At 42.9% G+C, this 13,129-nt stretch overlaps 1 protein-coding gene across 2 annotated transcripts; it reads left to right on the forward strand.

The window, feature by feature from the left end:
- The first annotated feature begins 6,679 nt into the window (after positions 1-6,679).
- On the forward strand, positions 6,680-11,246 carry LOC114160472 (neurogenic differentiation factor 2). 2 transcript variants are annotated; one of them, XM_028043074.1, is made up of 2 exons: positions 6,680-7,218; positions 8,923-11,246. In XM_028043074.1, the coding sequence occupies exon 2, from the start codon at positions 8,930-8,932 to the stop codon at positions 9,998-10,000; it is 1,071 nt and encodes a 356-aa protein (XP_027898875.1). In that variant the 5' UTR covers positions 6,680-7,218; positions 8,923-8,929; the 3' UTR covers positions 10,001-11,246. The 2 variants fall into 2 exon arrangements, with proteins under 2 accessions (XP_027898875.1, XP_027898874.1); XM_028043073.1 differs by lacking the exon at positions 6,680-7,218 and adding an exon at positions 7,272-7,890.
- Positions 11,247-13,129: the final 1,883 nt, after the last annotated feature.

Genomic DNA, 13,129 nt, shown 5'->3' on the forward strand with positions numbered 1-13,129 from the left:
CACATCGAGAGGAGCCAGTTGAGGTGGCTTGGGCATCTGGTCAGGATGCCTCCTGGACGCCTCCCTGGTGAGGTGTTCCGGGCACGTCCCACCGGGAGGAGGCCCCGGGGAAGACCCAGGACACGCTGGAGAGACTATGTCTCTCGGCTGGCCTGGGAACGCCTCGGGATTCCCCCGGAAGAGCTGGAAGAAGTGGCCGGGGAGAAGGAAGTCTGGGCCTCCCTTCTGAAGCTGCTACCCCCGCGACCCGACCTCGGATAAGCGGAAGAAGATGGATGGATGGATGGATATATTAAATGACAAAATTCCAGCAACATCTATTATAGAGAGCTTCTGTGCACAATTACTTTTGACGTCACCGCTGCAGTTTACTGAACACAGCGCTGTGCAGAGGCAACAAACCGTGAAAAAGCATCAAATGTTACAAACATCCTTCTGCCCCCACACTGACTGAATGAATTACAAGACAGAGAAGGTGTCAGGTGGGCTTTCAAATCTATTACACAAACATTCCAGAGCAGCCAGGCATTGTAAAATCCCCACTCTGTTTGTAAAATTAACAAAATTACAACCCATTGCTGACAAGGACAAAAAAAGAAAAAAAAAAGAAATCAAACTAATTTTCTTTAGCGTACAAAGGGTTTTTTCAGTTGATTTATTACTATTCACTTTGTTATTTTTAGAAAACTTGGTTATGTAAAACCTGCTGGTCCACCTGGACACGCAAACACAACTGTGTTTGTGTGTCTGGATGCTCCCAGGGGAGTGTTTGTATCTGTCTCCAATTAAGTTATGTCACATTTGCCCATGCAAAGCTAGCTTTTTACGCACATCTGCTTGCAGACCTCAATGGCTTCCGCCTCTATTTCTACTGAGCTCTGTGTTTGTTTACACATTTTGTTGCAGGGGCAATATTAAATCACTGGTCTGGCAGTACGGAGGGAAAACCTGCTGAAGATAGATCGTACTTGCAGCCACAGAAGTGACAGCTCCAACAGCGTGCAGGAACGAGATGTGCTCAATGTTTGAAATGTGTAGTGTAGAGTAACACATGCACACACGCACACCCACACACACACCCACACCCACACACACACACACACACACACTTACAGAAATGTTGGAGACATCCCAAGTGAGTTCTAAAGTCAGATGGAAAAGGCGGTAACTCTATTGTTTCCTGAACAACACATCTTGGACCATGTGACGTCCAGTGGAGCTGCAGCACACAAAAACCTTCCTGTTATGAAAATAATTCAGACCTCCAGCAGATGATATCTGAGCTACTATAAGGCACAAACGCATTCTGTATAGGGATAAAGTAAAATATAATTAGCTTTTTTGTGTTTTTACTCTAATCTTATGCTCTCCACATTTTGCTCTTGTTGAAATAATAAGCGGTTACATTTACAAAAGACTTTGAGGGAAAACATCAATAAATGGTTAAAAAAAATCCATCATTGGTTTCAAAAAAGAGGCTTTGTACCAGTGTAACAGGCAGTGATTCTGCAGGGAGAGCTCATCAGTCAACACCCGACTGGACTCTTCACTCATCCCCCCTTCATCCTGTTGTATAAGAAACCACACAATAAACAGGTTGTATTCACAGGCCTCACTCAGGCTCACCTGGGATGGCTGCACATCAGCAGACTCAGTAACCGACTGCGACGGCTCAGCTGTCTGAAAAAGGAAGGAACCAGCACCATCTCCTGGTGGATGCATCTAATTACAAGTTCCAAAGTGAAAGTATTTTGTTTATTCAGTTTTTCTGTCATTCTAAAGGCCTTAAAAGCCACTGGGGTGGATAGCACGTCTGAAAAACAAGCAAACACTAACAGGAGTCCTCCAAAGGCACCCAAATTGTCACACAAGGTAGGTTTATAATAGTCCAACATCGACTCCTGCTTATCCTTTGTCAGGACTGAAGGCGGAGCTGCACTTGATCGAGAGGTCAGTGGGGGAATGGAGTGATAAACTCTGAACACGGTCAAAAGGTGCAAACTGAAAATTATTCACAAACATTATTCAGAATCTCCAGGTAACACAATATCCCTTTTTTTGGACTGGGGAATATCCAAAGATAACAGTGACAGCAAACAAGATCTAGTTCTGCCAATTCTAACAAATAATTTGTATATTATTTGTATAGTTAAACCCTAGAATCATTCATACCCCAGCAGATTTACATTAGGGTTTATTTTCTAAACTGAATTACATCCGAAACACTGGGCCTCTTCAAAATATTATTATTTCCTGTTAGAGGAAATAAGTTGGTAAAATAAAAAGATTAAATAAAACGGAAATCTGCTAGGGGTAAAATGTAAAATTCAACTCAAGCCACAAGTTCCTGAGAATTAACCAGTCAAACTAGCTCCTATTTGCAGTACAAGTCAATGGAAAATTATTTCTCTTCATTTTGAGATCCTGAAGGAAAATGTTCACTTCAGGGTGAATAGAGGATGTACTTGTGTATCTGTGTATGGACAAAAGTCAATGAGATATAAACTACCAAAACTGAAAAATAAAACGTTTATTGGTGGAGTTTTTACCACATTTCAAACATGCAGCAGCCGTACTGGGTTTTTTTCCCCCGTTTTTTTTTTTTAGCTTATAGGTTAGTGAGGAAACCATGTTTGAATTTTGAATTCAGGGGATAATAGTATTATTGTTTCCACCATAGAATTTGCAGTTCTGATAGGTAAGAATTTTATTATATTTTACTTATTTGTTTGTGGCAGCAAATGATAAAAAAAAGACTAATCTTTGTATAAAATGATTTAACGGGTTATGATTGCTCGGAAAACTGAGGGACTCTATTCTGAAAAGTTTGATAACCACTAGGTGCCACTAGATGGCAACCTTTTCCTACATTTTCCCTTTAAAAGCTCATCTCATGTCATATAATTACTTACTAAACAGAGGTTTTTAATTGATGTGAGGTTGTCATTTGAAATGAAAACAATTTCTACTTTTCCATCATTTAGAGACATTTAACAAGGAATGATCCCTTCAAAGAGGCATCATCCAAACAAATGGAATAATTTCCTAAATTGTGATTGTAAGGGTAAAGAAAATAGGAAGCTCTAAGGGAAAGAAAATGTGGGCATTATCAAACAATTTTTAAACTTTCTTGTGAATATATTGAAAATAACAACAAAGGAAAAGTCGTATGTTTGTCTGCGATAGAGACATATAAAGTAAGGGATGTAGCAGGTGGAAGACACGGCGGAAGAGACAGAGGAGGACATGGCAGTAGGGCAGTGATTTAATTAGCACCCTATACCCCCTCCAGCCCTTCACTCATAGCATCAATAATGCATGGCCCCTTGTTTCTACTGCCATAATTAATCCTCTCTTACTATAATTAAAAGCTAAAACTCCCACAAGATGGTTCAGCTTGGCCAGGCAAGGGGTAGGGTTGGCACAGGAACTAATGAAACACTCACCCTGTGGACGGACACATTGACAGGATGAGATGAGTTGACAGACAGATCAACAGTCCAAACTGAACTCTATCAGAGATATGGAGGATGAGATGAGCAGAAAAGCTGAAACCTGAGAAAAAGGACAGACAAATTACATGAAAACATTTGAGAGAGAAATGTGTTCCTGGAGCTGTTGCATGTTATATTTGTGAATGAACGACATTGGAAAGAAGGACAGATCCACAAGTGCGTAAACCCACACTGAGGCGTGCACACAGTTACTTACAGAGGCATACCGCTCCCACATGAGATCCTTCTCTGCTGCAGCCAAGTCTTGACAAGAGGAAGAGGTGGAGCTTTCTGATGCTGCAATTAGGACCTCACTGTCTGGGCAAGCAAACTGAAATTAATATTTCAATCGGGGGCCTGGCACACCTACAGGCACACATTCAGACACCCCTACACACACCAATGAATACAAAAACTACCCAGGATTCCAGAATAATTCATCTACCTTCCAATCACAGATGCCGGAATTATCAAATCTGTCTCTCAGTTCCCTTTCTGTGGATTATTGTACAAGATTCACACCATAAGGATAGATTTGCATTGGAATAGACAGAGGTTTGTGTAGCTGATGCTTTTATCTTTGTGAAAATGGGTGCAGGGAGTGTGCAGGTCTGGCCACATGCCAGGAAACAGCACAGTTGGGGGAGCAGAGGTCACTTTTCAGCCTTAATGTCCTCTCCTGAGTCCCTGCTTCTCTCGCAACAGAGAGCACTCACCTGATTCAGTCACCTGTCCAGCATTTTTAACCAACGTCTGACTTCAGGAGTTCTGGACCTTGCAGGTACTTCTCACAGCACCTCACCACTGTAAGCGCACTCCCTTCGGTCTCCCTCCTGCCCCGTCAGCCTCGGCCCCATCTCCATTTGATTTATCGCCCTAAAATACCACTGCACTAATTAGTCAAGTAATTAATTAATAGGCATTTGCATTTGTGCATATGCAATTAGGAGGCTGACGAGAAGAGAGTGCAGCTGGGGCCCGGGAGTCTGGTGGGGGGAGGTGGGGAGGATGGTCCCCGTGTGTGTTGTATGTGAGCATGTTTTTCTACGCGTGTAGAAGTTTGCACTTTTTACAGAAAGACAACTGAAGAGCAGGTCATCACCTCACAAGTCTGCAAGAAACGAGGTGGATGGGGGGAGGAAAGGATGAAGATGCAGGAGGTGTTTACTGACAGCCTTGAGATGCGAGTTGACGTCAGTTGACTATTGAGAATCTGATATCTTAAAGAGAAGGAGCTTCATTTTCTGCATTTTGATTGCATGCAATGAAAAGCACAGCAGGTGGTCCTTACTTAGACTAATCCGCCTTCAAAACGGACGCAAAGTGATTCTAAAATGCCACAAATCCGAACAATCTCTCCTCGGGCGTTTTAATATCAGATCAAAGTCTCCCTGATTGGTGCTGCTCTGAGCCCACTGCTGGCTAAACTCGAGCTGTTGACATTTAGCATTTATTTTGGCAAGGTGACCCGAAGGTTGTTTGGAACTTGTTAAGAATAAATCCCATCCCCTACTTTTCTCAATTGACCGCTGCTATCCCTTCCCCCACCTCCCCACACGACGCAGCTGAGGAAGGATAGGGCATCCGTTTGGCTGGTAGTGGCGCTTGATGCCCCTCTACACACTTGCAAGCTGACACAATCACACCAACGTGGTCTGGGGTAGTGCCAGGTTATCATCCTGGCTAATCCCATAAGGGAGGAGACACATTAGTGAGTCTGCAGCGCCATTACACTCCCGCCACAGCTGCCGTGCTGCTGGTGACCCCACAGATGACCCCTGCAACCTCCGAAAGGGCCCTGAGTTGTGTCTGCAGAGGTCCAAGCCCAAGGACATGATGAGCTTCCATCAGCTATTTCACATCCACCAGGTCCCCACTCGCCCAGCCCAGTGGGTCTGCTCATGCCAACTTGGACTTTGTGGTCATCAAGCTCATTTCGAGCACATTAACTTCGATAATACCTCCTTAATAGAGAGATCTCAGAGCTGGGAAGGACACAATGCCGCAAATAAGACACACTGAAGGGTAGCAGGAATTCTTGCATCTCCTCCGTTCATGTGCCAACATGCCTCCTCCTTATTCTCGGGCACCTCTGCCAGCTCCAACCGGCATCAATTCCTTGTCATCCTCCACTGCGCCCCCTCTTCCTCCTCATTTTTCATACATCCCTCGTGGATATGCACACCTGGGTCTCACGCTCTCGCTGTGTATGCCTCCCCGCTGCTGGCAGCCCTCACTCAGCACTGCAGAAATCACCAGCTCTCCGACAGCAGCTACCCATAGACGTCCGCCTGTCTACGCAGCGTCACACGTTTTAATATGATTTCATCGGAGACTCTGGCAAGTGGGTCGGCCTCAGCCGGAGCCAGGCCCAGAAGAGTCAGAACAAATCACAATTGGTTTTGGTTGCCGTTCCTCTGAATTTCATGAAGGTATAATTTGATCCAATTAGGTAAATAAATAAACAATATGCCTGCTGTTCCATGCCCTTAATGCACTTATAATTCATCCCCAACCCCTCCCCCTGCTCCCACTCAGGCATGAAGGAACCAAATATGTGTTGTAGGGTGAATCAAAACTAAATCCAGCTTATTTAGTGTTGATTTGGTAAAGAGTTTTATAATAGGCTTAATGAAGCATTGTTTTTCATCTTTTCAAACTGAAAACTTGTACATGAGCATAATTAATTGCTTGGTTAGTGGGTTTCGTAGCTGTACTTGTTTCTGATTAAGATGAGGTCAAGGCTTATTTACTGTACTGTCACTTAAGCATATTTCACACATGAAACTGAGGCTGATCTCGCCATATTATACATCGACCTCACCACACTCACATGTCTGTATTTATAGCTTTTAGTAGCATCTTCCTTGTAGTGATTGCAGCATCCCACTCACTTATTGGCCATTAACAGTGAGTTTGGCAGGTGGATGAGAAATTTGGATTTTATAAAGTGGCCTACATGTCTGGAGGCAGCAGCTCAGGTCAGAAATGATGAGTTTTGTTGTTCCTTCATTTTATTTTCTCCCTTTCTCTTCTGTTTTTCCTCTCTTTTTTCTGGCTGTGTGAGCGCTGCCGCGGTGACAGATGGCGAAGCCCTCCTCCTCCTCCTCCTTCTCCTCCACCACCACCATCTCCATCTCCTCCTCCTCTCTCTCTCCTTTCCTTCTTTCTCTCTGTGAGTCTCTCTTCCCCCGGGAGGGCAAATCTCTCCGAATGCGGGCGCATGTCAATCACTGGGCTCTCAAGTGATGGCTCTTGCCGGTGACGTGCCAGCCATATGGGCGCTGGCATCGCAGCCTTAGCTGGTATGTAACCCCTTCCCCGGTAGCTCACGGCTGCCATACGTGCGCTGACACACACACACTATCTCTCTCTCTCTCTCTCTCTCTCGATCTCAGTCAGTCTCTCTGTCTCTCTCTCTCTCATACTCTCACACACACACACACACTCGCACACACGCGCGCGCGTTTACATCCATGCATACATGCCCTCACGCATGCACACGCAGACACGCCAGGACGCCGGGACAGGAGGACGCACCGAGCGACCCATCAGCGACAGGAAACGACAGCCGCGCGCCTCCCGCACCTGCACGCTGAAGGAGAGCGGTGCTTCGCTCGCTCGTGCGTTCCCGAAGATGGTTTGAAACCGACTCGCGTGTTTTTTTTTTCTCCCCATCCTCTCTGTTTTCGCCTCCCGTCTGTCGCGAAAAGCGAAAGCACAGGTAAGTCACGTCAATTTTTTTTATTTATCTAAATAAGTAAATGAAATGATCAAATCTGAGATGCTGAATCCAAAATGGTCGAGATAAATGTAGGAGACAAACAGACTTTTACGCATGCACGTCGCTTGTAATTTGCAGGCTCTTTTGGCACGGATCCACATGGACATCTAATCATCTAATTGTTCTAGCAGGTTCGCATCCATCCAACGCAATGCGAGCGATGTAAGAACAAAATATCACGCTGACGGCACAAGCCTGGTCAGGCACGTAGCTCGGCAATAATGGGGCTCTGCCAGCTTTGTCCTTCAACTTTTGACACCAGAAGCTACCTGGATGATAAAAGCTATTATAGCCGGCCTGGGCCAGTTTCACCCCCTCTTGGATCGTTTTTCAGGGAATCAGTCCTGAGGATTGGAGTAATCTGTGATAACAGTAGATCATGCTGGACACTGATTTGCTGTTGAGATTCCTGCGCTCGGACGGTGATGATCTGATAAACAAAAGACAAGGAGAAAGACAAATAAGATTTTTTTTTCTTTTTTTATCAGCTTTGAAACAAGGAGGTCAACGACAGCTTATTGGGAGAACTATTGATGATTTCTATTTCTTTTTGTCCCTTCTTCTGCTCCTTTTTTTACGATTTGTACGGTCAGGCTCGAAGCAAATGAAAGGGTGGGACAACTGACCATAACAGGCTTGATTTATCTCCACTTGTCCACTTTTTTCCCCTCTCGAGTCATTACTTAAAAACACTCAAGGGTTTTGTGTGTGTGGGGAATTTTTTTAACGCAAGCTAAAAGGATACAAGCGATTTCCATTTGTAAAATCTGAAATCACGCACTCGTGCATATTGAATTAAGTGTGAAATCCATTTCGTGCAAGATGCATGTTCTGTTAATTAAATGTTGCTGCGTTTTTCCCCTCTAATTGTAGAAACCTCCCGAGCCTGAGATTTAAAAACTAGATTTTGCCCCTGGCACAGCCCCCGAGATAATTAAGCAAGCATCAGAGCCCACCTTACTGCTGCAACATAAATGTAACATGCAAGGAAGGAAAAGAGTCAAAATTACCTCGTGATTAATTCACTTCGGCTAATAAAGTATATATATATATATATATATATATATATATATATATATATATTACAGAAACAATCGTAAAATCTGTATTTATCAAGATATGGCCGATTAATTTCGTTAAATATTTACCAGATGCTTCCGTATTAAATCCCTTCTCGAGGCAATTAAAAAGAATCTTCTTGTGGATGAATAGTGCTGGAATGCAGCCAGAAGTATATATGGGCGTCAGGAGGAGTGAAAGCGGGGGCCCCCGTGGGACCTGTAATGTGGCCCCTGCCGCTGGGACCCGCTGCGAGAGGACGCGACAGGGCAAACCAGTGACAGCAGGGAATTAAATGGGGATCCGTCCAGCTGTAAACCAGTGGAAAGCCTCAAAGCTGTCTGTGTCGAAATCCCTCACTCTTAAGATGTTTCCTTCGGTCCTTTGTGACAAATTTGACCTTTTATCTTACACTGTTGATTTAATGTACAGTAAAAATAAACACTATTATAATACAAGACTAGTCTGTGTAAGGAGAATTGTTTTTTCTCTTTTTTTTTCTGAGGCAGCATTGTGCGACTGTTTTTCTTCCACGCTGTGATTGTTCGATCCCTCTGAGATTTTTTTTCCCCCATTTCCCTACAGATTCACAATGTTGACGAGGCTTTTCAGTGATCCTTCGTTGCTTCCCGACGTGCAAAAATACTCCGCCTGGGCGGAAGACAGCGATGGAGACGACCACAAAATCAAAGACGACGACCAGGACGCTCAGGACGACATGGAGGCCTCTGACATGAGGGGAGACAGTCGGACGCATTCAGAGCACGCCGGGGACGACGACGAGGACGACGACGTGGAAGAAGACGAGGACGGCGAGGATACTGAGGGTGAAAGACCCAAGAAAAGGGGCCCCAAAAAGCGCAAAATGACCCAGGCTCGGATCGAGCGCTCCAAGATGCGGAGGATTAAGGCCAACGCCAGAGAGCGGACCCGGATGCACGATCTGAACTCTGCGCTTGACAATCTGCGTAAAGTTGTGCCCTGCTACTCCAAAACGCAAAAACTGTCCAAAATCGAGACGCTCCGATTGGCAAAAAACTATATCTGGGCCTTGTCAGAGATACTGCGTTCTGGGAAGAGGCCTGATCTTGTTTCTTACGTCCAGACGCTGTGCAAGGGTCTCTCCCAGCCCACTACCAACCTGGTGGCGGGATGCCTGCAGCTGAACTCCCGCAACTTCCTCACTGAGCAGCAGTGTCAGGACGGGGGCAGGTATGGCTCCGGCTCCTTCTCCATGAACTCCTACCCGTATCAGTGCGCGCGTCTGTCCAGCCCCCACTGCCAGCCGGGCTCGAACTCGCATCCGCTGAGGACGCACGGTTATTGCTCGGCGTACGACTCCCTGTACGGTGGGAGCGGGTCACCGGAGTACAACAGCCCCGAGTATGAGGGCCCTCACAGCCCGCCCCTGTGCATCAACGGCAACTTTTCCCTCAAGCACCAAGGCTCTGCGTCCCCGGAGAACGAGAAAGGTTACCACTACTCTATGCATTACTCTGGCCTGCCTGGCTCCAGACCGGCTGGGGCCCACAATCTGGTGTTTGGCTCCTCGGGGGCCCGGAGCGGCATTCACTCTGAAAACGTCCTGCCTTACCACGACATGCACTTACACCACGAGCGGGCCCCCGTCTACGATGAACTGAACGCGTTTTTTCACAATTAAAAAGTGAAGCCCATCATGCGTCCTCTTGTTGTCAAAACCACCCAAGGCACACTTTCGGACTATAAGCCCGCCAGGATCCAGACAGTATCCTGGATATAATATTAATAATAATAATAATAATAATAATAATAATAATAATAACAATAAAACCTCTCACTCATTGTTTTCATTGGTGTTTTTTTTTCTTTACCTGTCAACATCCAGTCTGTTTTTGCTATAGTCAGGGATGTAGTGGAAGAAAACTTGAACTACAATCTCATTTTGCGCAATAAAAGCTTCCCGTCCTTTGAAAGTGACCTGCATTTCAAGAGGACTTCATAAACAAACCACATTAGAAGACAACAAACGGATTTGAAATAATATTTATCATGTGTGATTTGTGTTTGTATTGGTGATTGTTTGCATTTTGGTGGCAGGATGTCCTACTACACCCCCTCACACTTTTTTCCCCATATACCACTACATCGCTGGCTATTTAGCAACACTCACCTAAAATTGGTGGTTATGTTATAAAGGAACAATTTTAAAAAATCACCTGCAAGGGACGAAATGAAAAAAAAAAATCTAACAGGAGTGCAAAAACAAACGTTGAGCTGTTAAAAATTATAAGATGTGTTGGTTGGGTTGTTTTTGAAATTATTTGTATATTTTTTTTTCCGCCAGGAAATCCGTCGTTTGGCATCTATGCAAAACCATACGAGAGCACGAAGCGAGGCAGACAAAGGCCCAGAAAGACACTGATCCAATGACAGCACTTTTGCTGCACACATTCTCTCTCACACACACACCCATAAGCATTCAGAAAACACACACCCACACGCACACACGCACACACACTAGAATCACACTTAGGAAACCTGACAAACATGCTCTGGCCAAAATCCTCAACTGAAGTCAACAGTCTGATATACACTGGAATTGACAATGGAAGATATTAATGACATTATTAAGTTATTTATATCGTTTTGTTAGCCAACAGGGCTATTCAAATGGAGTTTTTATTTATTGCCAATGTCTTATTATTATTATTATTATTATTATTATTATTATTATTGAACAGGTTTTATTATTTATTTTGTAATTATTGTTAATAGTCAATGGAAATGAAGGGAACCCTATATTGCTGGCCATTTTTTTGTTTTTTTTTTTGTTTTGTTTTGTTTTGTTTTGTTTTTCATAGAAACTCAAATCTTTCAACTTTGTATTCAACCAACTGTGTGGTAAAATAAAATAACAGCAAATGAGACTGTGGAACTGGATTATTTCGTATGCATATTTGCGCACCTACTAATCATGCAACACATATTTTATGCTATAAATTAAATGTTCCTGCAAATAAGGTTGAGAGAGGGAGACCGGCAGAGTTTGGTGAGCCGCAACCAGCAGGAGGTCCTTTGAACTTTGGGGCCTTTAATGTAAATAAAAAGAAAAGGAAAGAGCGAAATTGTATTTTATTCATTCTTAATAAATGAAATAAGTGATGACATATATATATTTCTATATCTATACAGTCTTGACAACATGAATGTTCATTTGAGTTGACCTCAGAAGAGATCAGCAGGTATAAAACACAGGTCCGATAATGTCAGGTCAATTTAAGACCATTCCAATGGCAACTGGAAGTGTTTCAACCAATAAAGTCACAGTATAGACAAAAAATATTTTTCTTTTCAGCACCAGAGCTCATGTTATTTTGCATGACATTTTTTTATTTAGCCTTCTAGAACATATTTTGGAAGGAACTTAAGGCAATCTAACTATTATATTTCAGAAATACAAACGTAAGAAAATTAAACGAAATCAGTTATGTTTGTGCATCGTCTTCACATAACTTCAATTTACAAGAAATAGTACTAGGATCAAACGTATGGATTTAATAAACTTTGAAAAGTTATTTCTATAGCAAGTTAGTAACTTAGTAATTTATCCGAAGATTAAATTCATTTAGTTGTTATTTATTTGCCAGAAATTGTCAATTTCGCTGCGGTATATAAGAAAACAACCGTACCTATATTTTTTTATCTGTATAATATTTTCACTAATTCGTTTTAATAAAAACAACCATCTTCACAGATATAATATTATTATGGTTCGTATTTTTAAAAAGTGTAAAAGTCCACGTTAACATCCGCGGCAGAGGAAGAGTTTTGCGCTGTAAATATGCACAAATTAGTTGTTGTTTTTTTTTCTGGTGTCCAAACACGCGGTCCCAGTCACAGGAGTGCAGAGGGCAGCCGTTGCCACCCCGGCTGGGTTTGGAGCGCTGCCCCCAGACCCATATGTTCTCCCCAAAATGTCCCGAGTGCTGCGCGCAGTAAGAGCGCAGACTTTTGTTCACTGGTGTTGATCGTCAGTACAAATACTCTCATAATATTTATAAGTGCAAATGCTTAAATGTTTTTCATCTATTTAAAAATGATGAGAAAACGCAATGCAACCAATTTTTTTTTACATAGAAATAAATCACATGGATATTTTTTTGTTTTGTTTATTGATATCAATTGTTTGATTTTATTTGTCAACGTCCACCGGTTATCCTATAATGCCTCTATACTTTATGTGTGCATTTATGAACATTTGGGCAGAAACAATCTATTTGGTCCTCTTCTGAAGAACAAGAAACACTTTTAAAATGGGCTTTAGTTAAAAACAGTTTTAACATAAAAATGAATGAATTTGCTTGTTCGAAGCTGTAAATCACAAAAACAAGAAAAAAATAAGAGAGAATAAAAATAAAGTATGACAAAGGAAAGTACAGTTGACCTGGGTTTCCAAAGATTGCACTTCTGAAATAATTGTAACAATATTTATTTATTTATTTATTTATTTATTTATTTATTTATTTATTTATTTATTTATGCAACAGGATTTCTTTAAAGACTTCTGGAACGTTCTGGAGATTATAGGAGCCGTTTGGCTGACTCACTGAACAGTATTAACTCCTTGTATTAAATTTTGTAGGTTAATCGGTGTCTTTTGTAACACCGTTTCCAACCTGTTCTATTTGGCAGATATTTACACCTATGGGACTCCCTGCAGGGAACCAAACCAGTAACCCCGCGGGGTTTCTTCAGGTTTGCTTAAAACGGCAAAAGAGACTGCTAGGCCTTCTCTCTCTCTGTCTGTTTT

Source organism: Xiphophorus couchianus, chromosome 16, assembly GCF_001444195.1.
Source record: "Xiphophorus couchianus chromosome 16, X_couchianus-1.0, whole genome shotgun sequence".
NCBI lineage: Eukaryota > Metazoa > Chordata > Actinopteri > Cyprinodontiformes > Poeciliidae > Xiphophorus > Xiphophorus couchianus.

Bases quoted from the DNA above. Each gene is read 5' to 3' on its own strand.
- LOC114160472 (XM_028043073.1), top strand. From the start codon at position 7,658: ATGCTGGACACTGATTTGCTGTTGAGATTCCTGCGCTCGGACGGTGAT. The intron at 7,891-8,922 runs GTGGGACAACTG...ATTTCCCTACAG, and splicing joins GGCTCGAAGCAAATGAAAGG to ATTCACAATGTTGACGAGGC.